The following is a 26,440-nucleotide window of genomic DNA, read 5'->3' as shown; positions in this document are numbered from 1 at the left end:
ACCACGACACCCAAGTCAAATTCCTCGTACGTGTCATCCTACCTGGTAATAGCCACCTTTCTGATTCTAATATTCATGTTGATAAAAAATAAAAAAACAGTATTATGAGAAAGGAGTAGTTACCATTGTGCCAATGTTTTAGTGGAGGGGTAAGCCAGCCTAGCCCAGGACTCTGGAACGGAGTCGTTGAACAGAGCTGTCTGCAGAGTCTCCATGCTGGAGGAGATGGTGAGTTCTCCCTGTGGACAAAGTAATCCTCATTATTGCTTCAGGATCTGATACAACAATTCATTTCTTTATTAAATGTCATAGTAGACTGCACCTTGAGACCAAGATCCAGCTCATGAAGGGACTTCCTTATTTCTGCTAGCAGGAGATTCATGCGTTCACACTCCTGGAAGCACACTGAAATGTAGGGGCTTCTCTTTGTGGTCTTTGTGATGATCTCTGCCATGTCATACTCCTCAGGAAGCTTCTCAAGGATTTCTTCAATGACGGACTTGACCTGACAAATATAATATACATAGATAGGTTATTTATGAAGGCATGTTATTGTATTCTCAGGTGTTTTTATCGCTGCGCCTCCACACCTTCTCCTCGGTGCTCTGAGCAGACCCCTCCCCTCTGCAGGAGGCCTGGGGCTGCAGCTCCATCAGGGTCCTCAGGAGGTCGTCTGAGGTGACGCTGAGGCAGTCCAGCTCAGCGTTCGGATGGAGACCATACAGAGTGGGGTTCTCAGAGGGGAGGTGTTCGTCAATGTAACCGTGGTAACCAGTGTAGTCCATGAACGGAGGGGACAGGAACCCAGGGCAGAGAAAAAGCTCCCCTTCAAACTGTGAATGGAAGTTTGGAGAAGAAAAAGATGAAAACACTTTATTTAAAACACAGCATAAACAGTGACAATGGCATTTCCCTTGAACTGGATTTATTACATTTGCAAGTAAAACAAAGCCTGTGTGTTTGGGAATACACTTTGACAGACAGCCACACAAACAGCAAAACACATTGAATGATGTCAAATTGTCCAAATCACATTAAAAAAGCATCTGTAAGTTAAGATAAACTGACTAACCATGGGATAGAATCAAATCAACTCCAATTGAAGCCAATCAACTTGACTTCTGCTAAAGAATAAAGACCTCATAATGTTTATAGTCCAGTGTCATGCAGCAGCTGGAATATCATGTTGGCACAGAGAGGTAGCTCCACTAAAGCGAGATTGAAAATAATCAGCAATGCCAAAGATTTGAAGTGCAAAAGTGCAGTTTAAGTTTACATCCCAAGAGGGCACCCTTTACCTTAACAACACCAAGACATTCAAAACCGATTTGTAGAGTTTTACTCGTTGGCAGAGTCAAATTGGAAGTGACCAGACTTTACAAGGGGTTTTTTGGACCTTGAAAATGTTACAACAAAACCAGGAGGAATGTACTTGTATTGCCTTAGTTTTGATAAAACGAAACCAAAAAAGTAAAATAATAAATTGTCCTCGCAGGCGACATGAACGCTGTCTTACCATCTTTGGATGCATGAACTCTTGCAGATAGGTCTTACACAGTCTTCTGTCCCAGCCATCGGTAATGTGTCCTCCATACATGATCTCCCCAAAAAGATAACACAAGTCCTCCCAAGGCACCTGCATGGACTACAATAAACATAGTCTGACTGGTGTGGAAATGCAAACATAAGATAAGCAGTATCATTTCAATAATTACAAACATATTATACAATAAAAGGCCATTTAAGTTCATTAAAGAATATTACTTCAACTAACAATAATATTTTAGTATCATCTGAAAAAGGGTTATTAACGTATTCCTGATTGCTTCATTCCTCTTTTGGAACTTCAAGCAGTAACTATACGATGTCTTCCCAAATGAGCTCTTTTAATAATGATAGCGCCAGGGGAAATGTAACAAAATGATGTTTCTTTACACACTCTGATCTAACGTATGACAGAAGAGTCTCTTCCTCAGAGGGAGATGATGATCCGTGAGGGTGAAGGAGGAAGAAAAGAACCTGTGATTCATAACAAATTACAAAAGCTGGAGGTTCACAATCATTTGTACCTGTATTGTTTTGCAAATTGCTTCCTTCATCAGCTCTAATTGCAGTGATCACTTATGTAGCGTTGTGAACTGTCACATTGGCTGCATGTAATTACATTTAGGATAACGCTTCATTGCCCTCCTAATGAATTCTCTGTATACGCACATACAGGTTACTGTTTGGTTAACATAATGAAGGACATTCGTTTTTGGAGGGCAGAATACCTAGGAGACATAATTGGTTGTGACCGGAGTAATAGGAGTTCTAAGAGAAATGCATTAGGAGTGCTGAGGGGTGCAGCACCCCAAGAATGGATTTTTTGTCTTCGTGAAATAAAGCTAAATTATAGGTTTGGTGCTCATAGTCATAAGAGGAAGAAATGTGAAAAAAGAGTCGGAGCATTTTTCACAAATAACACTGGAACAAAAGATTTAGTAATTGGATGCACTGTGCTGTAATTCAACATCCCTGTCTGACATTAAGGCCACTGCAAACACCATAATCATTATACATTTACTTAAGAAAGTAGTTGTGAAAAGCAAATTAAAAGTTTTAGCAAAGGATACATAAAAACAAAAGTGTTGAGTAATTATGAATAATAGGAGGTAAGAATACTTTAGTGTTGGCCTCTAAGTAGTTGTACAGGACGCTGGCGGAGATGGTGAGGTCTCCGGTGCTGAACGGGTAGTTCTGGTTCCACCCCTGGGGACCAAATTTACGACGCTCCGTAACACAAGCGTGGAAGAAGCAGAGGGAGAAGAACATGGAGTTGAACTCCTGCTCTCTGGAACACATATCCAGGGTGTCCTAAGAAGAGAGAGGAAGAAAAACAGATTGGAGTTAACTCAAATCCTCATTTTTTTTAAATCAAATGTAATGCATTGTTTTGAACGTTTCCACACACTTGATTGAAATGGTTGAGGGCTGCATGCAAACTGGCATTCATGCCGGTGGGGGGCTCATTGGTGATCTTGATGGCGCTCTCCAGGATGCCTCTGGGGATCACGTGGTGCTCGGGGCTCGATGCTGGTTCTCCGGTGATGAACACTCTGTAGTTCTGGTGGCTGTCCACCGCTGCTGTCTCCAGAAGAGCATCGAGAGAGGGCAGCCAGCGAGCCACCAGGTGCACATTCTGAAGAATTGGACATAATGTATCATATAAATGTATGTTTAGTTATGCTCGTGGTTCATTTGTGTAATAGTCATGGTCAAATTGTCTTGCCATGGTCTGAATTAGTGTGAAATTGGTAGTGGACTCACTTGGCCGCAGCCTTCTCCCTTTTACAGGAGGCATTTAAGGAGCTGATTTAGCCAATTATGGTTTTTATTGAACCAAATTGAGTTTATTTCCTTGCTCAGGGGATGAGATAATATCATTAGGTGCATTACAGGCTTGCTGGAAGAGCTCTGCAGTTAGCTAGTTGCCGGATAATGCTGGATCCTACCTGCAGAATGACCCAGTGTCCCAGTTTAGAGGCGCTCCCCAGAGCCCTCTCAGCCACCTCCTCCTGCCCCTGGCCCAGGGAGACGTTGTGCAGAGTGCCCTGCTCGATGGAGAATCCCAACTTCAATCCTGCGCAGAAAGGGGATTTAGGACAATAATCCCTACCATGTGACAAGGATGTTTAAATAGCAAACAATGCAAACAGTACCTAGTTTTTCCACATCTTTGAGGGGATTCACTCCAGGTGAGAGGATGAAGAACACCGGGGTGGAGGAGCTGCTTTCCTCATACAGCTTGTCAAACTCCAGCCTGGCAGCATCCACGTATTTTGCTCCCATGCTTTCCTCCACAAAGAACCTGCCAGGAAACCATTTAGGGCAGGGGTGTCAAACTCAAGGCCCGGGGGCCAAATATGGCCCGCGACTTCATTTCATGCGGCCCCACAAGAGCTTGCAAAGATTATAATGTTTATTATACGGTTACATTGTGATTTACAGAAGCACGTTGCCCATAAACTACATGTTCCACAATGCATCTCAAATTTGAATTTTTCTCAGAATTTGACTTTTTTTTCTTCAAGATATGCATTTTTTTCTCAGAATTTGACTTTTGTCAAAATATGCATTTTTTCTTAAAATTTGACTTTTTCTCAAAGATGACTTTTTTTTCAAAATTTCACTTCTCTTTTTTTTGTTTTTCCAGAATGTGGCTTTTCTTTTAAAATCATTTTGTGACATTCTTACTGAAGAGACTTGCAATTATTTGCCCCAGACTTCTGCTTTCAGATGAAGTTAATTATGAAGTTATTACCTTATCCGATAATAATCCAATGCAGAGGCAATCATGTAATATAAAACATTATTTTATATATATTCAATATCTATATAAGTATTTTTATATAGTCTTAGAGTTACAACCGGCCCTTTGAGTGCAACCATAATGCTGATGTGGCCCGGGATGAAATTGAGTTTGACACCCCTGATTTAGGGGGATTTAGTGATATACAATACCTATAAATACAATTGTTCTTTGGTCATTTACATACCTCAGTGTATAGGTGATCCTATCAGGGCGAAGGGCTCTGAAGATAATAAGCTTCTGGAGGGAACTTTTATTCTTCCAGTCATGGGGAAGTCTTTCCTTTTCAGGAAAACTGGACTCAACGATCTTCCTCCAACGCTTCGGGGAGCTCTCCATGTCTTTGTCCAGTCCGACGAAGCCCTCCATTGTAGAAATTGTCTATATCCAGATAACAGATTTTAAAGATCTCTCTATATAAGATAAGATGTACTTTATTGAACCTAAATTGGGACATTTTTGCGTTGCAGCAGCATAAAAAAAACAAGGTATTGCACTTAAGTAGAAATTAAAAGAGTAGAAATAAACAATTCTAAAATGCCAACATCTCAAAATAGAAATAAAACAGCATTAAAAAGTAGAAAATATGCAATGGTATGTAGTGATGAACTGATGGCTAACAAGAATAGAAAATGTGACCATTAACCTGGTGACATCACATGTAATAGGTTGTTATTGGCATTGACTGTACCTTAATGGCTCCCCAGGCATGTGGAGAGAGGAAGGACACGGGACTAACTTTGCACGCTTCCACATGGAAACGCAGTAGGAAGTCAAATTCCTGAGCATCAATCAGGCCCTGCTTGAGAGCCATCTGAGGGGAAGGAAGAGGAGCAGTTTGTAATGATCCATGTTGTATTGATTTCTTTTAAATCATTTCCACCGAAATAAAAAAAAAAAAACTGCAAGAAAACTCTGGCAGGTGGGTGTTCCAACTCAAAGAGGCTGAAAAATGGCCTCTGTATGTGGAATAGCCACATGAAGGGCAGCCTTCAGAGCAGCACCATTTCTAAGATGATAACAGTTGGCGCAATGACAGATAATTGCATTATGCCATCAGAACCAACCCCCTGTCAGAACCCAGTGTCTGAACAGCAGCCGTGGAGCAAGGTGGGAGAGGTAATCAATAGCAGCGTATGGTCCTGCTGACTGCTTTTAATTGAAGTTAATGTGTGGGCAGAAAAGTACTTTGATTGATGAGAATGACAGGACGCCCCACCTTTGAGGCGGCCCTGAGTCCCTCACCTGGAAGGCAGTGTGTGACAAGAAGGTTAACTTGTCTCTCTCAAACAGGCCCTGGCTGGTGTACAGGAATACAGAATAGGTGACGGCCTCAGTCAGGGTGTGCACTCTGGTCCTCACATCCTCGTCCCATTCTGCACGCTCCATCGCTTTGTTAAACACTGAGTTAAAGGTCTGGAATACAACCAAAGAGATACAAGCATTTCATTCCACATAAGACTGTTAAACACCTGGACTTTTCAAAGAACATCCATAACATTCATCTGTTTGCAACTTACACATTATTTATCTAATATATCGTATTCCAATTACTTGTATATAGACTCTCCTTGCACTATTTCTATTCTATTTTATTTACTTGCACTACTTTATCTGTTTCATTGTGTTGCACTGTTGGAGGAGCCTGTGACCTAAGATTTTCATTGACATAACTACACTTTAGCTAATGTACAAATGACAATAAAAGCCTTGAACCCTTGTATTTAGACAGATTCTCACTTGGTACAGTAGGAGCTAAACATAAAGAAAAAGCTACATTTTTTGGCATAGAAGTACATATTTAAACACATTTTACAGACAGGGCTATGCCTTAAATCTTAATCATCAAGAAAAATGAACCCATTTAATAGAAAATTGGTCAGAAAGGACTGTTCAAAAACGATGCGTCCCCTGAGAGGATTCAGGGGTTAGGGTTTCACCTTGAGAGAAAACTGGTACATGGGGTTAATCTTGCTGAGGTCATTGATGATGAAGAAGAGGAGTGAGGCTCTCTCAGCTGCTGGGCGGTAAAGTTCTCGAGCCTCGTTGATCTTTGTCTCGTTCTCTCTGGCCTCCACCACCTGTGTGTTCCAATTGCACAAAATGAGCTATTAGGCTCGCAGTCATGCTCCAAATCCCTCTCATTACACACGTTCCCAACTCACACCATTTGCGTTTAATGCAATAAAATGAGGAGCTTGCCGTTGTGTGACATTCAAAAACACTTGAGTGACAAAAAAACAACAGAACATGCACTTGGCTACCGTTGCAAAACTAAAAAGGGGACCCTGTTGGTGTAATAACCTCACCTTGTGCTGAATGTGAGCGGCTGTGCTTTTGGCGTTCTCGAGTTGCTCCACCAGAGAAATATCACCGAGGAAATTACCGTGGGCTGCAGAGAGGCGACTCAACAGGTCGTCCTCCAACCTCTTGAGTTCAATCTTAAAGTGGTTCTGCTGGCTGGTTAGCTCCATCTTAGGAACCGTACACAAAACAATTTAGACTTTTCCATTTGCTATTATGAACTGATGTTTTCAATGTAATCATATCATCGATAAAAGTCCTAACCACAGGTTTAGCAGTCTATATAGTTCATCAAATACCAATGGATTTACCTTTAAGGCCTCCAGGTCGGGCCTCTCGCGGGACACCACCTGTCCCAGCAGCTGCTCCTCCAGGCCCACAGGAGTCACTGTGAAGTCGATGAGGGTGGTCTGGGCCTGCAGCTCAGGGGGGAAATGGGGATTGGCCAACTTGGTGTGGAGGATGAGTAGGAAGTTGCTGTTGTATTCACACTCCTTGCCGCCAATACGAATATACCTGGATAACAGAAGGATACACTTACAAAATATATATAGCTGAAAGCCAATCAAAACGTAAGGAAAGGCTACGGGTGAAACTTTCAATGATTAACAGAAAGTACATCTCATTATTTATTTTATGAATCTGTTGAAGTACTTTAAAACGTGGAAAATGCAACTTTACTTTATTGTATACTAATACAAATGTGGATCTACAGACTTAGCTTTTTTGTCATATTCAAAATAAGCACAATATGAATCCATGCCTGACTTTTATTGCAGCATAAACAAGAAGTCCCAGAAGGTAGAAATCTAACAGCTACTGGTTTACGACCAATCTTCATGACGATGAGCCAATAGATAAAAAGCTTCCAAAAAAGTTAGTCAATAGATTGACTAAAAACGACTAATCCAAAGGATAATAGTGATCTTTCATGTTTAGAGTTGTTGTTTACGGATCAAACACCACTTTGCTGGAAACATAGTTATTTTTCTCTTTAACTACAGTAGAAAAAAATGGAACAGCAAAAACGGCAGCAGAGTTATATTTGCCTTGGTTTGTTGTGTATTCCCAGCAGTAGACTTTAAGAAAGGGAAACATTAATGATGATGGGATCTAGTCTAGATGATTAGAAACATCACCAGGGCTTTCCTTTAAAAGACAGTGCAGGGGATTTCAATTGTGATTAAATGATAATGACTATGATGATTATGAACCAGTAGATTATTTGTACGGCGGCAGTGCAAACACTCTATTTTGTCTTGACTATCTTAGCCTATTGAACTCTCACTTTTCATGCATAACAACCTCAGCAGAGGAAAGAACTTCACTCCCGCTCCGAATGTCACTCACACTGTAGACAAATACTCATGAAGAATTAAGAAAGATTATCACCACAGCGGCCAATATTTATCTCTTCCTGCATTTCAATTAAATTAGCGATGGCTTGACGAACTTGGTGGCTTCTCATTTTTCTCTAATTACCCCTTGGATGTCAGGCAAGGCCCCAATTTTACAACACAGGTTCCTCATGGCCTGGGTCTGGTTCAACTCTATATCTTCACAAGCCAGAATTAATGTACTATTGATAGAACCATTACTCCACCAAATTAAAGTCCTTGCTGATGGATTGGCTTGTAGTCTTCCGTCAGCCATGAAAGGAATAATTAGTATTCATTACTTCACACTCTACAACATTCCAATTATTAATGAACTTCAGCTGTGGATCCCCACCAGATCCATCATGGCTGCCCGCGCAGGTTGTATTAATCATCGACAGAAACAAGTGTGCGGGTCATCTACAGGGGATAAACTTATAATCAGATTTACTATGATGAATTGTTACGTCTGGACAGACAGGATTTCAGAAGAAGTTCAATGACCGTGTGCCAAGAGATTCAATATTCATGGTCATGCATAGATCAGAGCAAGAAAGATGTAAACATTTTTGAGGTGAGAGTCAAAGCAGAATGTCAATATGTGGTATTTTCTATTTATACTGCTGCTGTTTGTCTCTTTAAGGACATTTGCTGGGTTTTGTGTGTTATAAGGTAATTGGTAACTGTGCAAAGATAATTACAGAGCAGCTATTTTGGTGGCACCGTGAAGTGGATAAAGTGGGTAGCAGTACTCATGTTGGAAAATCAGGTTTGACAGCAGATGGATTTACCAAATACAGGCTGTTTCAAACCAGTGCTAGTGTGGTTAGCATGTATAAAAGCTAAATCATTTAAGGATAGTAGCATTACTGATAATGTCTTGTTCATAATTAAATACAATACCCATATAAGACCTGACTACTTAAAATAAGTCAAAAATAATCAAGATGCATCTTAGTGGAGGTTAAATAGAATCAGTTATGTTCCTGTTTCTGAATAAATACCGGCAAATGGACATTATGAATTGATTGAAGCTGAATTGAGTTTGCCATAATGATGGAGGACCCCTGAATTTAGTGTGTAGCAGGCCATCTTTTTGTAGGAGACAGGAGTCCTTATACATAACCATGACTGTCCTCAATTCAGCTTTTACACTGAGGCCCAGCTGTTTAATATTCATCACACCTAAAGAATATGAACACACAAATATACATCTATCACCCGTCTTGAGGGGCCAATCAATATGCTGGCCTCAGGGATTCAGAACACGCGCTGCAAATTCATTAATAATCTAAAGAGTGGGCAATAATAATGCGTTCAGTCATGTCTTACTGGTGTTTCAAAGCTCAGTGAGACTCAACCATCTGGCAAATCTGCTCCTATTGTCCAACACCACAGAGACATGGGGACGAGTTGTGGGCATATTGACTCGCGGATAAACAGGGATACAAATACTGCACATTGATTAAAACGTGTGTGCAACAGCCCCTTGGGTGGGGTTGATTAATGCATAATATACGTTTTCATTTTAATCCATGAAGTACAACAATGTCATTTTTCAGTACTAACCTAACAAAACAAAGCTTTTACTATTGATGAGCTGGATTAATGCTTTGTTTTAATCCATAAAGTACAAAGTAAATGTAATGTTTTAGTACTGACCTTCCTCTCTTAATAGTGTTTCTCCCCAGCAGAGGCTCCAGGACTGGGTCTACCTTCTCTGGCAGATTCTCTAACAGAACTGTTTCACCACAGGCAAGGGCTTGTTCAATCACATCTAGATACCTAGGGAGCAAGGCAGGAAACGGAATAAAAGGGATGAAACACAGATGGAAGGACATTCGTGTTTCTATGCTACCATATTTTAGCAGTCCATGTAGATTTTGTTAGACAGAGAGGGTTTAGCCTCTGTTAGAAAAATATCACTCGTCACCGGCTTGAGTTTGAATAATCAGGAACATTTATCATCTTTGCAAGAACGGATGTAGTCATCACATACAGAGCATATGGGACAACTCGTTCCCAGAACAGTGTCCTTCACATGGTTTATACACAAGACAGGGTGTTATTCAGTCACAAGATGCATGTATACCGGTTCAAAGCAGTATACAATGTTTAGTTCAGATTAGCAAAGGCCCACGTAAGCAATAAACATGACAGTCATATGTCTACTTCCATAGAGGCTGAATCATCATGTTAATCGTTGTCACATAGCTATCAAATGCCTAAAACATGTCCTGACTCTCTTCTAGGTTATCCTACATCCGGTTACGTACACAGCTACGTAGGGCCTTTGTTATCATGTGCTCCTAATAAAATAAAACAGAAACAACAACAAACGTATACATTAAAAACGTGGAAAAACTGCAATGTTCTGGCGATATGAACTGCCATCAGATGACATCCTCTTCTCACCCCTTCTGTCCATGCTGCACCACCCTCAGCTCTGACCCTAGCCGGTTTCTGATCCACTTGATGCCCTGCTGCTGCGGGTCGATGATGAGCGGCCAACGCTCACTGGTGGTCAGGATGGAAGCGTTCTCGGTGGACATCCTATCGTTTGGCAGGCCCTGGTTATGCCAGGCAGCCACAGTGGCATCATCTGTAAGCATGAGGATTGGATCCAAGCCGTCTGTCAGGGGCACAGAGACCTGGAACAGAAAGCCAGCCATGATTTCACTCTAGTTGGAGCTTTGGCACTAGTACACAGATTCTGCGGTGGATGTTTATGGAGAGAAAGATTTGACTCTCCAAACACAAAGTCTGTTGAATAAGCGTTAGCCTTACTTTCTGAGAATGGAGGAAAGGGATCCATGCGTTGTTTAGAAGCTCCACGCGATACTGTCTCGTGAAGTAACCCATGTAAGAGACGAATGCTGAAGTGATGAGGACATCGCCACACAGAGTTCTCTGTTGCTTTTCGTACTCAACAATTGCCTGGGACCAGCGCTCCTTCTCTGACTGGAAGACAGAGGAATCTGGGTTTAATATCATATCATCACAGAAAAAGGGACAATAAGAACAACTAGCCCATTTGGAGACAGAATGAACCGTAGAACTGAAGGAGAATCTCCACTGCAGGGAAATGTACTTCATTTATTACTGCATTTATTGCACAGATTAAGAAGATGGAAGCAGTAAAGCATACAACGGTAATTCTCTTAAAATAGCTTTGGAAGTTTGGCTGTAGACCCACTCTGCATCAATTTAGCATTCATTTAAACCTTCAATACTGTGACTGTGACACTACTACAACAATAAATCATGCATGGCATTTTCTTACAAGGGGCTGTGGATCTGGAATATGTCACATAATAAATGTTCAGACAGTTAAAAATCACTATAATTTTACTCTAATGCCTTATGGATTGCCTGTAATATCACTCAGTCTGGGGTGAGACATTGTTAATTTCCAACAGCTGTTGAGGCTTTGAGGTAAGTTAACGATTAAATATAGACGGCCTGATTTATTAGTCTGAACACTATTGCTTCCAGGTCAATGCCATAAAGACTAAACATTTATCTTGATATGCTTAAAAGCCAAGCTGTTCCATGCAAACCGCATTTATTTTCTGGCATGAGGAAATGTACAAATGGCCCTCTTTTATTTCATTTTAGCATCCATAAAGATAATAAATACTGTAACCTGAAAAAGGCACGCATAGAAATGCAAAAAGTTGAATAGAATATTCAACAGATAAGCAGCAATAACATTAATATATTCAGATTATACAACTATTATTAAAAAAATAATAATTGAGAATTAATTAATATTACAAATAAAATCCATCCATTCTAAAAGTGACCCAGTACACACACATTCTGTACATACTCTACTCTCTACTGCGTTGACTGAGAGCAGTGTTAGTGTAGCCCTCTTGCCACCTCTCTCCCTTTCTGTTTGGAAAGCATTCAGACAGCCGGTTGCCCAGTTCAGCCATGCGTTGTCTGTGGTCCAGCCCTCTCTACCTGTCTCACAAGTCCCCAGTTTGCTGCTGGCGGAGCTGTTAAATCTCCCTCCGCCTGAAGTACTCACACAACCATCGGACTAGCTTGCCAGGATATAACAACTTTCTAGTCCAGATTACTGATGCAATTCCATTACCAGCGCCTTTCCATGCATGCCTCCGGCTAATTGACAGTTTACTTCATGCCAGGTCTGCCCCAATGACACCAACACACTCCTCTATCTCTCCTTGTTTACCTCTAAGCCCTTGACCAGTCGGTTGGCCAGCTCTATGGTCTGGTTGGTGCGTTTCACCTCCTCCTGACAACTGAGTTTCTCAGCTGTAGCTTCTTCAACCTGAGCTGTGAGGCTCTGTAGGGTTGCATCAAGATCCTGAGAAACAAACCAAAGGAAGCCATGGAAATTAGACAGCATTAGAAAAAAATCGAGCTTTTAGGATGTCTTAATTGAGTTTAATTATAACATTGAGTGCACTCACCACCAATTTATTTTGAACTGCTAACATTTTGGCTGTAGCTGTTTCTAGTTCTGCATTAGCTTGTGATAATGCATGCCTCTTAGGAATGATCTCACAATAAATCTGCAAAAAAAGAGGCGTACTTTACAAAGGTTCTACAAGGATAAAAAAACCTTCTTGCGGAATATAAACAACAAATATAACATTTATTGTAACTAAAACTTATCTGAAGGCATTTCCTCACCTCGTAGTATCGGACAATGTTTAGAGCCCAGGCACAGAGACCGGCTGCAGCTGTAGATTTAGTCCGAACCAGATCAGGGTGGAACTGTGGATTTTTCAGATATTCCTTTTTTACCACAGTCAAACAGACCTCTGGGACGTGCTCCTTGTCATACGACGTCAGGGCCTGAAGGAAATCATCCACCTGACAGACGTTAACAAAGATACAGGGGACACATGAATACTAGCACCAGTGTTTTGCACTGGCAGCAGTCTATAATGAGATCCTGTAACAAAGATCTGACTTATTACTAAAACCAGAAAGTGAGACACATACAAAAGATTTGACATATCAAATATGGTTTATCATTTGTTTGTGTTCTCCATTAAACTGCAAACAAATGATATAATCTCTTTTGTAATGAGATAATGCTGAATACAGTTGGTATAGACTAATACTTGGCAGGGGTATTGGAGGAAGGCAGACTGCAGATCATCATAATGGAAAAGCATAGTGGTCGAACACTGAATGCATTTGAGTTTTTATTTAAAAAACCTGTATCTTTATATGACTTTGTCTTCATCTTTTCCCACCTACAGCCACTTTTAAGGATCTACAGTTAAGTGACAATTAAATAATAAAAAGGCATGTATCAGATGCACATGCATTTTCTACCAATGAAACATTTCAGATAACCAAATACATAAAAGGTCTACTGGGTCTAAAATGACAATATAACTGCTTTTGGAAAGAAATAAAGATCTCATATTCATGCATAATCCTACAGGCTTTTAAAAACCAAATAATCATTCTTACAGCCACACTTGCATTAATAGCAGCGAGAGGTTGCGAGTGGGGCCGACACACTTGCTCCCCTACTGAGCGAGCATATTCATAAAGCCATTGAGCTGTAATGTGTGCATCGGAGAGCCGGGCAGGGCCAGGGTCAAGGCCCACACACAAATTAGATTGGCATTAATCAGGCAGATGTGATTGACATGATGACAGCTTAACCTTGCCCATGAAGGCCCGCGCCGCCTTCCAGCTCCGATCCTTTGGCACCCGACCGCGGGGAGCGAGCAGCACCATCACAGCTGCTGCCACGTTGATCACTGCTGCTGGGGGGTTTGGAAAGGCCTTCAGCTCAGTAAGATTCACCTACAAAATCATCACACACAAAATATATTGTCTTTAGGACGACTGAAGATTTGAAAGGGTTTTAGTGTTTTTGTTGATAAAATGAAGCACCTTGTTGAGGGTGTCCAGTGCTTCTGTTGCAGCTGCTAAAGATGGCTCTGCCTTGGCTAGGTCACTTTCACAGTCCTTCTGTTTGACTAAGACTTCTGCCTTTATGACAGCAACCTGTGCAAAAGCGACCATGATGAAGAGCATCAGAAAAAGAGCATGTAGGGAATGGTATGGTAGGGAGAGTGTCGTGCCAAAGGGGAATAAAAAGAAATGATTCATAGGATTTCAAACCTTTTGTGCCTCGATATCTGCAGCCTCTCTCTTGCTGCTAACCTTCTCAGTCTGAAGTCCGATCTTTGTGATGAGAGCCTCGATGTTCTGGTTTTTACAGGTCAGCTCCGCTTCTTGGGATGCCAGTTTAGCTTTAAGATCATCGACCTAAAAGAGAGAAAAGGGCTTGTGTAATATCCTTAATGTCAAGGCAAAACCCCCACTGTGGGAATAAAATATCTAATAATGGTACTATTCCAAATGTTATGACGTTACCTTCTACCTGAAACCCACCATTTGACTCCCTACAGTTTATAATAAAGACGTTTACCTGAGCGGCAGTGGTTTGGAGCTTTTGAAGGCCGCTGTCAAGTCGGTTCATCTTGTGCTGGAGCTGAGCTCGGCTCTTCTCCAGAAGGTTTCTGTACAGAGTGATTTGCTGGAGAAAGCTCTTGGGGGTGGTGTAATTGTACCTCTTCTCATTGCGCTGGTATTTTTCACTTGCCTGGTTGACACTGGTGTGAACGTAGGCCATGAAAAGACTGATGGATTCCTGGACGGCAGGCTGTAAAAATAAGCAGACAGGGGGGGGCGAGGGGAGAACAGGGTGAGCTGAATTGAGTGGAGTTTAACACCCCCAACCTGATGGGGAGTGAAATATTATCTTCATAAATGTTGAATTCATCTCCAAGTTTTGCCATCTTACTTGGCCGGCCCTGAGTTACTCAATCTGAAATTTAGGTGCAGCTAGCAGGAATGATTAGGCTTTGAAACCACTGTGAAAATAATGTGTTTAGACCACTGACATGCAGCTTGTAAAACATGTGCAACGTTTACATTATCTCTGATATTCTACAACTTTCTAAACACCGTCTACAGCGGCTGTTGGACTACATTTCAACTAGGTATTCATCATGTGGTGCTCAATGACACAAAGCCTCTATTAATCATACAGTTAGAGATCAATTAAAGCAAAAACAAATGAGCAGACAATGCAAGGATCAAACCTAACCATAACTCACAAAAAGCCATTGTTAATGATCATGGAGCCAGTAGGGGGAAAAAAATCATTATTAATTAAGATTTGACATAATGCTTTTTGACAAAGCATGCTAGGTTCAGTTGAGATGCGAAATAAGTTCTCATTCATTAGTAGCCTGTAACTATTAGTGGGTTGTGATTTCTAACTTTAAATAAATGATCATTTCTTGTTTCCCAGCCTCTTTAGGAAGATAAACAATCATTAAAGACTTAAATATACATTAATATGACATATTGATTTGTTTCAACTTTTCAAAATGTATTATATATTAATGCACATGAACTAAAAATAACACAAACTCCTTTCTGCAGACACAAGAAGATTATTAAGTATACAAGTCCCCCTTTGATTATAAATTGTTATAACTATAACTTTACTACAGCTGCCACAAACAAATATATATTTGTATTAAGTATTTTATTGATTAACGTCTTAATGAATTGCTATAACATGTCAGAAAATGGGGAAAATTGCCCAAAGGTAATTTTGCTATATATCTTGTTTTTAATGACCAAACATGCAAATAAACACGATTATGTTCAGTTGACAATAATTTATATATATATATATATATATACATACACTGTATGTGTATTTAAAAAAAAAAAAAAAGAATGTAAGCAAAAATACATTTACTATCTCTTTCCTTTAAAATACCTTTAAAAAAAATCTATAATGGTAAAAGCTATCAAATAATTTAAAAAAGCAGATGTATTAACTCTGGATCAACAAAAAGATGAATAATTGTAGCTTTAAGAACTACCCTCATTAGTACTCATCTACTACAGCTGCTACAACTACAGCTCAAACTTAGTACTGTAGCTGCGTTTAATACTATTGCTTATGTACAAGTGCTCGAATAATACCACAACTTCTCAGGCAGTACAGCTTGGAGCCTCCACACACAGACAGATGTACACACACTAGTCTGGCACATGTTCACATATGAGATGACACTTCCTGGTTGTGACAGCTGTGCCTCCTTAGAGGGTCGTTATGGGACTAATCACTCTTCTCTCATTAACATAAATGATCGTGGGTTGTGATCGTTCCACTGCTATGATGGAAAACAATGATATGCCTGCACTCACTGTGAGTCTCCAGGCATGTGTTTGGCAATTTGTCAGTACCTCAGCAGAGAGTTAATGATGAGGGATCTATGGAAAAGTTAATCCAGCTGCACTGTAGTAATTAGAAGGTGTTCATTAAAGTCTAACTCGGTCTGCAAAAAAAGGGGTACACGGCTACGGAAGCATTGCTTTGAGAACGTAATATTTGCCTTCTTTTTCTTAATTAACAATATGTGTCTTGGAATTGGAGAAACGTTTTTCTGCAAAAAAAATCTGCTTGTTTTTCTGAATTAACGAGATCTTGCGAAAAGCTCTCTCTGTATGGAGTAGGGTTGCACCTGTAAATCATCAATATAATAATATTTTGTATTTGCAATAATGTAATATATATATATATATATATATATATATATATATATATATATATATATATATTACAAGTTAGTTTACAAGTAGAATCAAAGAAGGGAAAGCAGGGAGCCACTAAATAATAATTGCATTCAGACTTTGAATATTACAATGAGAGATATGTTGAGATAAAGAACTTGAGAACTCAAAGGCCTGACCTCAATGCCTTCGATCTCTTGGATGAATCTGTAGCTGACGGACTGCAGCGCTTCTGAGGTCCAAGGGTGGAACCAGTCAATGGTGGTGCATTGGACGAGAGCAGGGAATCGACGGGCCCTTACACGGAGGGCACTGCCCACAGGAGACAAACACAGCACCACCTACAAGGAAACAGTAAGCAAGGAGACAGAGTCAACCACACAGAACTCCACAAGGTGAATGACAAGATATATAGCCAAGTAGGAAAATCAACACAGTTCATAGATATCACAGAAGCATCCAAAAAGGAAACCCATCACTGGCAGCCTTCTGTCCCCCCACTTTGGTTGTCTTGGCATGCGGACAGGCAGCCACATTCCCAGTTGGCTGGAGCAGACGGTGACGCTACCAGAGGCCCTGGCGCAGAGACTGGCTGTGTGTTCTGAGACCGTCAAACATATTTAATAACACTGCACAGCAGCTGTGCTTTTAATTTTGTAGCTTCAACACGCTAGAGCATGTGCAAGATTTGTATTGATTTCCTGTGGTTAATGTCAGCTGTGAAGGCACATTCAAGTGCTATCAAAATCATCTAGCACAACATTGATCTGATTTGATTTTGGTCATTTAATATGTCTTGCACTTCAGCTAACAGGATCTGAATTATTATCGCTGGGGGAAAAGAAACAGCCAACAGCCTAGCTGAAGCTACGTCAATAAGGAGTATTCTGAGATGTTTCCCCACAAAGAATATTGTATATATTCAAGTCAATTGAAAAATACCCATTTCTTCAATTACAAAGTGAATCGATAAAGGGGCTTCTGCAGGCTTTATTAGTACAAAGCTGTTTCTGTCGTGTGGAAATTAACCGCAAAAAGGTTTTCTACCGCTTTTTGTCTCAGAAACACTTCAAAGTCCTTGTTGGACAGAATTGAATAATGATAACGGTAGAAAAATGAATATTGCTTCTCGTCTTTGTCATTTTAGGGACAGAACTTTGCAAGTACAACATTTAAACAAAATGATGTTGACAGTAAACTGCTCACAGATGCGTTGAGGAACACCGATGACATACAATCGAACAAATGATCATGAAAAAATCTGCTTAAGAATCATTAGAAAGTTAGAATCACTCGTTAATAGCCATTTCTTTAGAAGAAAAATGTGAAAGACCGTGAGCTGGAGTCGAACTCGGTCGGTGAAGAATCTCCAGGAGTTCTCCCGACTGTCCAGCAGTCCGAGGGCTCGGACCTCAGCTCTCACCGCCGACACGATGCCTTCAATCTCCTCCTCACTGAAGAGCTCAGGAATCTCCCCTGGAAGGAAAGACAGTCATAGTCTGACAAGGTGAGCTGATCGATATTTACTCTTCATACAATGTATACATTCAGAATGACTTCAAATACTTTTGAAGTTTGATAGTGGATAATTGATCTGAATCAGTGCTCTCACAGCTAAAACCCAGTATAACAGAGTTTAGGTCTGACCTGAAGCCAGTAAGTCATTGATGATGACCAGGAAGCGTTCATCAGGGATCTGTGCGTCAGTCAGCAGCAGAGCCACGCGCTTGTTCTTCTCTCCAGTCTTCAGGAACAAGCCTGCCAGATCCGTCTAAATGAAACAACACATGCCATGAAATAAACATGCTGTTCAAACTGATGAGGAGTCCACTAGAGAATTTCTACCCAACGATAATCAATGACATAACAAGTCCCATGATAGCGCCTTGATTTTTTTAAGGGGCTATTCAATGATTCTATTGACAAACTTGCAATGCGATATTGAAACATTTCCCAGTGGCTTTAAATAGTATCTGACAATCATTTCCTGTGTCAGTGAGAGATAAATAAAACTAAATCGCATCAATGTCCCCCAAGCAGCCAGAAGGACAATTATTTAAGGATTTTTGTAAATAATCCTTGATTTAAGTGACTTCTGAATGATTGTAACTACGATTTAAAGGGTATCAATGTTCATAAAAATATTGTTTAGAGTGAAACTTAGTTTGGCTGCATCTTATTAACCACATCAATATTTACCTTGAGGTCCTGGATGCTATAACCCTTAGTCAGAGTGATTTGGAAGACTTCCACAGAGGAAATGTAGGCAGCCAGACGTGTCAGGCTCTGCTTCCCGCTGCCCCCGACCCCGACCAGTAAGCCGTGACCCCTTGGAGACTCCAGGATACGACTGATGCGACAGCTGGTAACAACACAATCTTTGTTACGCCATCAAACAACTCTTTCCAATCAAATACTATACATCTATTCCAACTGTCTTGAGTAGTGTTCATATCAGCTGCACAGATTAGATCAAATAAGATGCAGCTTTATTAATCCCTGTGGGGGAACTCAGGAGTGTAAGCAGCAACAGTGAGTGAGAGCGAAAGCACAGCACAGATTCACATAAGGTTAATACAATTAAAGATAACATCAAAATGATATACAGGTAAGTAGCTGTTAAAACAAGAAATTAATTAAAATGAACATACAGTATATACATATTTGAGTCCGGAATGTTAAATATATTTACATGTATGTGTGCAGGTCAAAGTTATTGTGCAATGCAGATGCAGATGCTTCTAACATAAGCCAATCACTCATATTAACTTAGCTTTCTACATAAAAGTGCCATCTTTATTTTCCATAAAATATTATTTCCTTACTACTTTGACATTTTTTTTAAAAGCTTCATGTTTTGCTCATTTGTGTTTAGTGTCTTAGGTTTAATCTTTGGTGCAAAACAGTTCAGGAATGTTGTCAAAGATCTTTTTTTTCCTGACGATGACAATGAGATGCAAAACAGCTACACGTACACATGTTCCATGGCGTCTTCAAACAGCACCAGGTCCATGGCTGCGTTGAGCTCGTTGTAGCTCTCCAGGGCATCTGTGAGGACGGACCTGAGCGCAGTCCAGTCTGTGACAGGAGCATACGAGGCTTCATTGCCCTTTTGGGCAAAGTGGCAATAGAGGAGGGGCTGCTGTGTCACCTTTTTGTCCTCCAGCCCCTGGAAGAGAACAAGCATAATAATACATTAAAATCTCTTGCTTTGTGTTGATATCTGAAGGTGAGGAAGAGCAATTTAAATGGTTTACACCCTTTAACAGAATCTGTATTGCACCTCAAAGCATTCATGCACAGTCTCCATCTGGAGCTTCCGGAAGAGCTGCAGGTCCTTGTCATCTACCAGTCTGTCTGAGTACACTCTGCAGGACTCGTGGAGCCACAGCAGTGCCAGGTCAGTGCTCTCTCCCACACTGTCAGGCCCAGCCAGTAGGATGCCCTGAGGAACACAAATAACCCTATGAATGTTCATGTTTTCATTATAAAGTCTAATTGCAGTATTTGCTCTCTCTCTTTACTACCTGGAAGACATTAGACAAGTCTCGTAGATTAAATGTGTAGTGAAATTTGATGGCTGTGGGAAGAAAGCTGTGGACCATCTTGTGATGAAGAGAGATGGCAGCCTGGACGACAGTTGCTGCGCTCCTCTGAACCAGCGGACTGAAGTGCTCCTGCTTGAGATGGCCACACAGGATCTGACTGAAGATTGACGTCTGAGCCTCAAACGAAGGGAAGTTCACCGCCAGCACTGAGAAATGTCTCTGTGGAGAAGAGGCACAAACCAAACTTCAGAAAATGTCAAAATTAATGTTGACATTTTTTACGTGTTTTGTTTATGCTCCAAACTACACGGATATAAAATAATCCTAGTCCCTGCAAACAAGTGAAAGTAAAGTTTCTTGCAAATATTCTGCAAATCACGATTCAGTATAAAAACCAATTGACTCCTGATTCTTCAGGATATTAATGAATCAACGTTGCCACCGTTAAATACATATATAAAAACACTATTTACTAAGATTTATTTTCACACATTTAAATGTATACTTACAGCTATCCTGTATCAGAACATACATAGTCCATAAGACTGCATTTCAAAAAAGATATGCTGGAGCAATATGCTTGTTTTAATTCAAATCAAAAACTGAGATGCTACAGTAGGACATGTGAATGGAAAACACACTTGTAGTCTGGGGTTGATAGTGAAGCTCCCAGCCGTTGGATTCATACAGGCAACATACTGGGTATTGTGGATTTCCTTTAGGATCAGCTTCTGTCTGTCATACCTACAGAGATCAAAGGAAATACATTCTTTATTTATTTAATAGGTGAACAGACCATGTGGTGGCATAAGACTCAAACACACAACAACAAAAACTAGTACTGAGCATGTGGGGTCTTCTCACCAGTGGCCATAATCCAGATGCTGACGTATGAGTGTGTGAGGTTGCACTGTTCCGTAACTGTCGACAGCTGGCATGTTGATATCATCGATGAAGTAGACCATCCTTCTGTTGCCTGCAGGGGAGTAGCTTCGTCCCGCTCTTTTCTCTAACTGCCGCTCAAGAATCTCTACAAGAGAAAACAAACAACAACAAAACATCAACAAAACTCCACACATACAAGAAACACAAAAGCTAGAATATTCTTACACTAGTCAAAAACCAACTTTGGAAATGTGCAGATGCCATATGACTCAGGCGAGGATTACATTAACAATGGTTGTTACGTTTTTCTCCCCCTCCGTTCTTTCTGAATCTGAGCATTACCAGCAGATGGTGCTACAGTTTACTTGATGTACGAGTCACTACAAAAGAACAGAGCCCCCCCCTCTCTCTCACCCTGTAGCATGAGGGAGGTCGTGTGGTAGTTGAAGGGTACTTTTGTACTCATGTAACTCTCTGGCAGACAGTCAAACTTGTTCTTGACAAGTGCAGTCTTTCCCACTCCCGCATTCCCCACCAGCATCACTGGCTGTCTCCTCTCCAGCAACAAGTCCATGAAGTAGCGAAGACGCACAGTCTCTGCTGTGTGTACCAGAACAGCCTGCAATCATAGAAACAGCAGGAAGACACAAAGCAGAAACATACATAGTTATTATGGCTTTCTTTGAGTGTGATTTATTGACAGACATGTGTTCAGTGAATTGTATGTGATTTATAATTTCTTGTATTTCCCCAGTACACCACAACTATTCTGTCATAATAGCATCATTTGCTCAGAACAAAACCCCACTAATTATGGCTCAGCAAGAGCCTTTGGAGCATTCACAGCTGTACGCAGGAGCATACAGAAAGACAATAGAGCGTGGGTGATAGCTCAAGCCTTGTTGCTCATGCCTTCACCCCCACACAGTCTGGTATGGGGTGTAGTAGATGGTAATCAGACACAGTGGAAAGCCCATCATCCATTCTAGCACCCCTACCATAACCTCCTGATTGGACTTTACCCTCTCTTATTATGTTCACTCAGGCATACAAACATTTTTAATATCGCTGTATTGTTCATTTCTGGTTAATTTTCTTTAAGAAGGTTGCTCGTGATCATGTTTGTGATTATTTATCAAACTGCTTTGAAAAGTCTGCATCTCAAAGAGTTACACTCCCCCGCATTTTCGGTAGCTAATATTCTTTTTACCTGTAATGGAGTACACGTTTCCATTTCAAACGGCGGCACAGTATCACTCCAGGGCAGGAAGCGTTTGGTTTGAGGGTCAAGGTAGTAGTCAAACACGCTCCCTTGTGCTGGAAGCTTCACCGTCTTCATTTCTTTGGTCCACCACTGACTGAACAGTACCCGGTAATCATAGAGCTGGACAAATCATAGAACATATCATATCATGCAATAATATATATCATTTAAATGAACAACCCTTCAATTAGTCACAATCATTGACAGGTACAATAAGCTTATCATATTCTTGATCACTTGACAGTTTGGCATGTCTGTCAGCAAAAGGGCCCTCACCCTATATTTATACCTTCCAGAAGTACAAAGACAACTCGAGAAGTAAGTAGAGCCAACTATTACAAAGATAATTAACAAACTATCCAATAAACTTGTATAACAATCCTAGATATATGCCCAGATCCACATTTTCAATGAAAAATGTACAATGTCCTTTAGTGAAAACTGTTTTGAGCACCAAAGGAATTAAGCTTTTTAAGAACAGAGTGTATCATTGCCTTGTCAGAATGTACACATCAACAGTATGCTTATATTAATATGCTATTTATGTTGATAAGGAATTATAGTTGCTGTTTTTGTGTTTTGTTGTTAATCCAAACTCGATTTCATCCACTTGAATCAAACCAAAGTAATACCTGATCTTGATACAGAGCCCCCCCAAAAGCCCAGATGCAGGCAAAGGTGAAGTAGGTCTCATAGAGCTCCCGTGGAGAGTCGGATGGAATATTTTCTGGTGTTAGAAGGCAGTCGAGCAAAGCGCAGAGTGTCTGAACAAGGGGAACAAATAATGATTTCATTGTGATGTGTTGACTGTTCGAGCATAGAATAGGAGAAACATTACATGAACATGCTTGTGTTTGCGTACCTGCACCATAGAGCTTTCTGGGATGGGAGTGATGGTCTTGAAGGAGTTTCTCATTTGTTCTAGACAACGAGGAACGTATTTCTCAAACAGGATGGTGAGATGGGCCCGTTCCGTCTGCCGTTCGCGTTGGTCAATCCAGCTAGCAACGTACCTGAGGAAGTTATATATTGCTGTATTGACCTGGTCAGGATCCGAAACAGTGTCTTTGGAAACAATGCAGACTGTTCTTATTCAGTGTTTCGTAACTTTATCTACAATAAGTATTTCATTATCATTTTTATTTAACCCATCTGATCATTAGGATTTGCATTTCTGCCTCCAAGTAACCTATTTACTTATCCAAAACCAACATGTAAAGCTACATACAGTACATGCAATTCATTTGACCCAAATCATGATCTTTTCTTAAACTAAACCAAGCAGTGTGTTGCCTTCACATGTTCTGCACTGCAGGAGCTTGCACAGAACAACTGGGTGGTTGGACGTTCATAGGAAAACTCAAACTGTTATATGAGGATGCATTGAAAACGTAATAACACTCAATAACATCACTTGAGTGAAACAAGCTCAAGACATTATAAAGAAGATAATACAAACACAGCATTGAATTGGAAACGTTAACGATGCTTCGATCATATGTGAATACAAACTGTGTCACTCACGGGTTCCAGCCCAGGTCCTGCTGGTTGACGTAGAGGATTCCGGCTCTGGACACGGTAGCAGGAGTGGCCGTCCGTAGGTGGCTGATTTCAAACACCAGTCTCATGGATGAAGTGAGTGGGACACGTTCATTACTGGCCAGCGTGAGGACCTGAAAGACGTTAGAAAGCATAACAGTTTACAAAAGTCATAACATTTGAATGGACAGACAATACTCTGCCGAAAACACCTTCATATTTCATCGCATTGGACAGACTTGCTTTAGAATATTTCAAAAGGTACAAGATCACTCGGACATGATTCATTGCTCTGGAAAAAGATTTCCAAGTACTCTCACTCCAGGAAGTGATTGCTGAAGGAGGGGGAAAGAAGCATCTTTTTCTATCTATGCCACCTTGGTTGCTATGTGTTGCACACTAGTGTATGGGTGAACAGGAGGGAGGTACCTTGTTGTCATCCATCACCGTGTTGAGTGATTCAATCCACATCGGATCAATGTCTCCATCCAACACAATCCACTTAGGTCCAGTGTGGGAGATGTTTGCTTGCTCTCGCATCAGTGATGAAAGTAAACCTAACACAGGGATTCAAATGCACAATTAACAACAAATATATCAAGGTACTGATTACATGTGGTATGAGTTAGCACTTGTCCTGCATTTTAAATGTTCTTATTTCTAAGTAAACCGTCTCTGTTTACCATCTTTCCACTCTCGAGTTGCGTGATGGATGAAGCCAAACAATTCATCTCTGTCCACTGCCTTCGGATTGAGGTCATTCCACACAGGCTTTCTTTTCAAGTTGACATAAGTTTTATGGAGGACTCTCAATATCTGGTGAAGAGATTAAAAAAACCTTACATTTGATGTACCTTACCGAATCAAACGGAGCATTTACTTTTAAAAGGCAATACAAACTTACTTGGCTTTTTCCAGTTCCCGTATTTCCAACAACAAAGACTGAATGACGCACTGCCATGAGTTCCTCCAACTGCACCACCTGATGAAGACATTTTGGAAAATAGATTATTTGTAGCTTTTTGTCAAACATTGTATTCAGTGCATATGTCATGTCCTAACCTTAAGGATGAATGTCTCCTCCGGTTGGAGTCGGAGCTCCAGCGTTGTCTTCCTGACGGCCGTTTCAAACTCGCAGTCTCTCTCTCTCTCCACCTCCAGGCCTGGGAACAGATCTCCAAGCAGTCCCAAGAAGATAGCCACATCCTCAGTGACAATTTTAGGCATGTTGAAGTCTCTCAGCGCTCGCATCAGCACCTGGCAAATGAAGTGAAATGGTGGATTATAGTATGAGACAATGAGGCTTCCTCTTGTGGCTGCAAGATGCCAAACACATGCAAGTCACCTGATCCTCTGGTCTACTCTTGTCTCTTCTTCTCAGGGCCCCGGCCACAACCAGAACAGACTTGACAGCACGCAAGCCCCAATCATAGTGGTCCTAACAAACAAAGAAGAATAGACAATGAATTACTTTCCATACATCACTCTTTTGAAAGATAAAAGTGTATTGAATGGTTTTATGAATCACTGTGCTCCAAGGGGTTGGCTGAAAAACGTTATTATTGATGCTCTGTTTTCAAATCCAACATTATGAAATATAAAATATTTCTCCTACCTGCTTGGAGAGGAGCTCTTTGCAGAGACTGTACAACGTGATGAACTTCCTGGCTAAAAGCTTAGCATCTCGGAAGCCCTCTGCCACCAGCATTATCTCACAAATTAGCTCAGTGTCCGGCACCACCATGGCACAGGGTCTACGGCAGGACACAGGAAATGCAGACCATGAACTTCCTGCTGAATCACGGCACATTATAAAAGAAGCTGCGGTTTCCCTCTCACCTGAAAAGAGCCTTGAGGTTCTCGGGTAGCTCCGTCCTGCCTGCATAGCCAGGGTTCATAGTGATGAATATCCCCACAGAGGGCTTTAACACAATGTCTTGGTCCAGGAACAGGAACCTGTGAGGTTGCATGGAGGGTTATATATATCTATTTAACATTTATGATGTTAAAATTATGTAATCATATCATTGCAATTTGGACAGGTCCAATGGATTTATAGACCCCCAAAACATAAGTTTATACCAAAAAAATACTTCATAAAGGATGAAGGAGTTAGGGTATTTTAAGGAATTTCGGCCATCTTCAAAAATACACATTTCTAGTAATCAGATTTAGGGAGACTTTTAGTATGTTATTAAGTACACCTGATAATACAATAATCCGTTGAGAAACCTTTTGTTGTAATTTTTTTTAGGTCAAACCATATTTGCAGCTGATTATTAACACAGTTTTCAGTCTTACAGCATGAAGTCTTGATGTACAGTATTCAGCCTTCACTTGCTACCTTTTCTTTTTAGTGCGAATGGCGTCCTGTATAGTTTTGACCTGCACTGCCACGACGGACAAAACATCCACAGCGATACGGTTGAACTCATCGAAGCAACCCCATGCTCCGGTCTGGGCAAGACCCTTGTAGATATTTCCAATTGACTGAACATGTAAAAGAAAAAAATACATTTAGCATTCATGTGTAAAAAGATAATCAAGACATACACTGAGCAAAGAGAGT

General features: G+C 40.7%; 1 protein-coding gene across 1 annotated transcript in view; it reads right to left on the bottom strand.

Annotated features, from left to right (window-relative positions):
* Positions 1–26,440, bottom strand: part of LOC307047178 (dynein axonemal heavy chain 11) — a 43,224-nt gene that overhangs the window by 2,388 nt on the left and 14,396 nt on the right. The window contains exons 34-79 of the mRNA XM_079693944.1: positions 26,216–26,361; positions 25,711–25,827; positions 25,487–25,625; positions 25,217–25,309; positions 24,934–25,128; positions 24,776–24,853; positions 24,555–24,687; positions 24,301–24,428; positions 23,857–24,005; positions 23,195–23,345; positions 22,965–23,096; positions 22,279–22,452; positions 21,483–21,687; positions 21,048–21,213; positions 20,825–20,927; positions 20,163–20,402; positions 19,919–20,080; positions 19,611–19,804; positions 18,835–18,997; positions 18,283–18,406; positions 17,969–18,111; positions 16,815–16,976; positions 14,468–14,701; positions 14,158–14,304; positions 13,927–14,040; positions 13,693–13,836; positions 12,700–12,882; positions 12,477–12,578; positions 12,236–12,370; positions 10,819–10,992; positions 10,447–10,682; positions 9,694–9,816; positions 6,967–7,171; positions 6,661–6,825; positions 6,292–6,432; positions 5,597–5,767; positions 5,043–5,165; positions 4,539–4,732; positions 3,702–3,850; positions 3,495–3,622; positions 2,954–3,181; positions 2,665–2,856; positions 1,517–1,645; positions 591–833; positions 323–505; positions 124–239 (exon numbers count right to left, since the gene is read on the bottom strand). Coding sequence (XP_079550070.1) covers positions 124–239; positions 323–505; positions 591–833; positions 1,517–1,645; positions 2,665–2,856; positions 2,954–3,181; positions 3,495–3,622; positions 3,702–3,850; positions 4,539–4,732; positions 5,043–5,165; positions 5,597–5,767; positions 6,292–6,432; positions 6,661–6,825; positions 6,967–7,171; positions 9,694–9,816; positions 10,447–10,682; positions 10,819–10,992; positions 12,236–12,370; positions 12,477–12,578; positions 12,700–12,882; positions 13,693–13,836; positions 13,927–14,040; positions 14,158–14,304; positions 14,468–14,701; positions 16,815–16,976; positions 17,969–18,111; positions 18,283–18,406; positions 18,835–18,997; positions 19,611–19,804; positions 19,919–20,080; positions 20,163–20,402; positions 20,825–20,927; positions 21,048–21,213; positions 21,483–21,687; positions 22,279–22,452; positions 22,965–23,096; positions 23,195–23,345; positions 23,857–24,005; positions 24,301–24,428; positions 24,555–24,687; positions 24,776–24,853; positions 24,934–25,128; positions 25,217–25,309; positions 25,487–25,625; positions 25,711–25,827; positions 26,216–26,361 — 7,256 coding nt within the window. The remainder of the gene's footprint in view (positions 1–123; positions 240–322; positions 506–590; positions 834–1,516; positions 1,646–2,664; positions 2,857–2,953; positions 3,182–3,494; positions 3,623–3,701; positions 3,851–4,538; positions 4,733–5,042; positions 5,166–5,596; positions 5,768–6,291; positions 6,433–6,660; positions 6,826–6,966; positions 7,172–9,693; positions 9,817–10,446; positions 10,683–10,818; positions 10,993–12,235; positions 12,371–12,476; positions 12,579–12,699; positions 12,883–13,692; positions 13,837–13,926; positions 14,041–14,157; positions 14,305–14,467; positions 14,702–16,814; positions 16,977–17,968; positions 18,112–18,282; positions 18,407–18,834; positions 18,998–19,610; positions 19,805–19,918; positions 20,081–20,162; positions 20,403–20,824; positions 20,928–21,047; positions 21,214–21,482; positions 21,688–22,278; positions 22,453–22,964; positions 23,097–23,194; positions 23,346–23,856; positions 24,006–24,300; positions 24,429–24,554; positions 24,688–24,775; positions 24,854–24,933; positions 25,129–25,216; positions 25,310–25,486; positions 25,626–25,710; positions 25,828–26,215; positions 26,362–26,440) is intronic.

The sequence above is a fragment of the Notothenia rossii genome, assembly GCF_949606895.1.
Source record: "Notothenia rossii genome assembly, chromosome: 7".
NCBI classification, from domain to species: Eukaryota; Metazoa; Chordata; class Actinopteri; order Perciformes; family Nototheniidae; genus Notothenia; species Notothenia rossii.
Note: the sequence above shows the minus strand (reverse complement) of the source record. Positions and strands in the feature narration are given on the sequence as shown.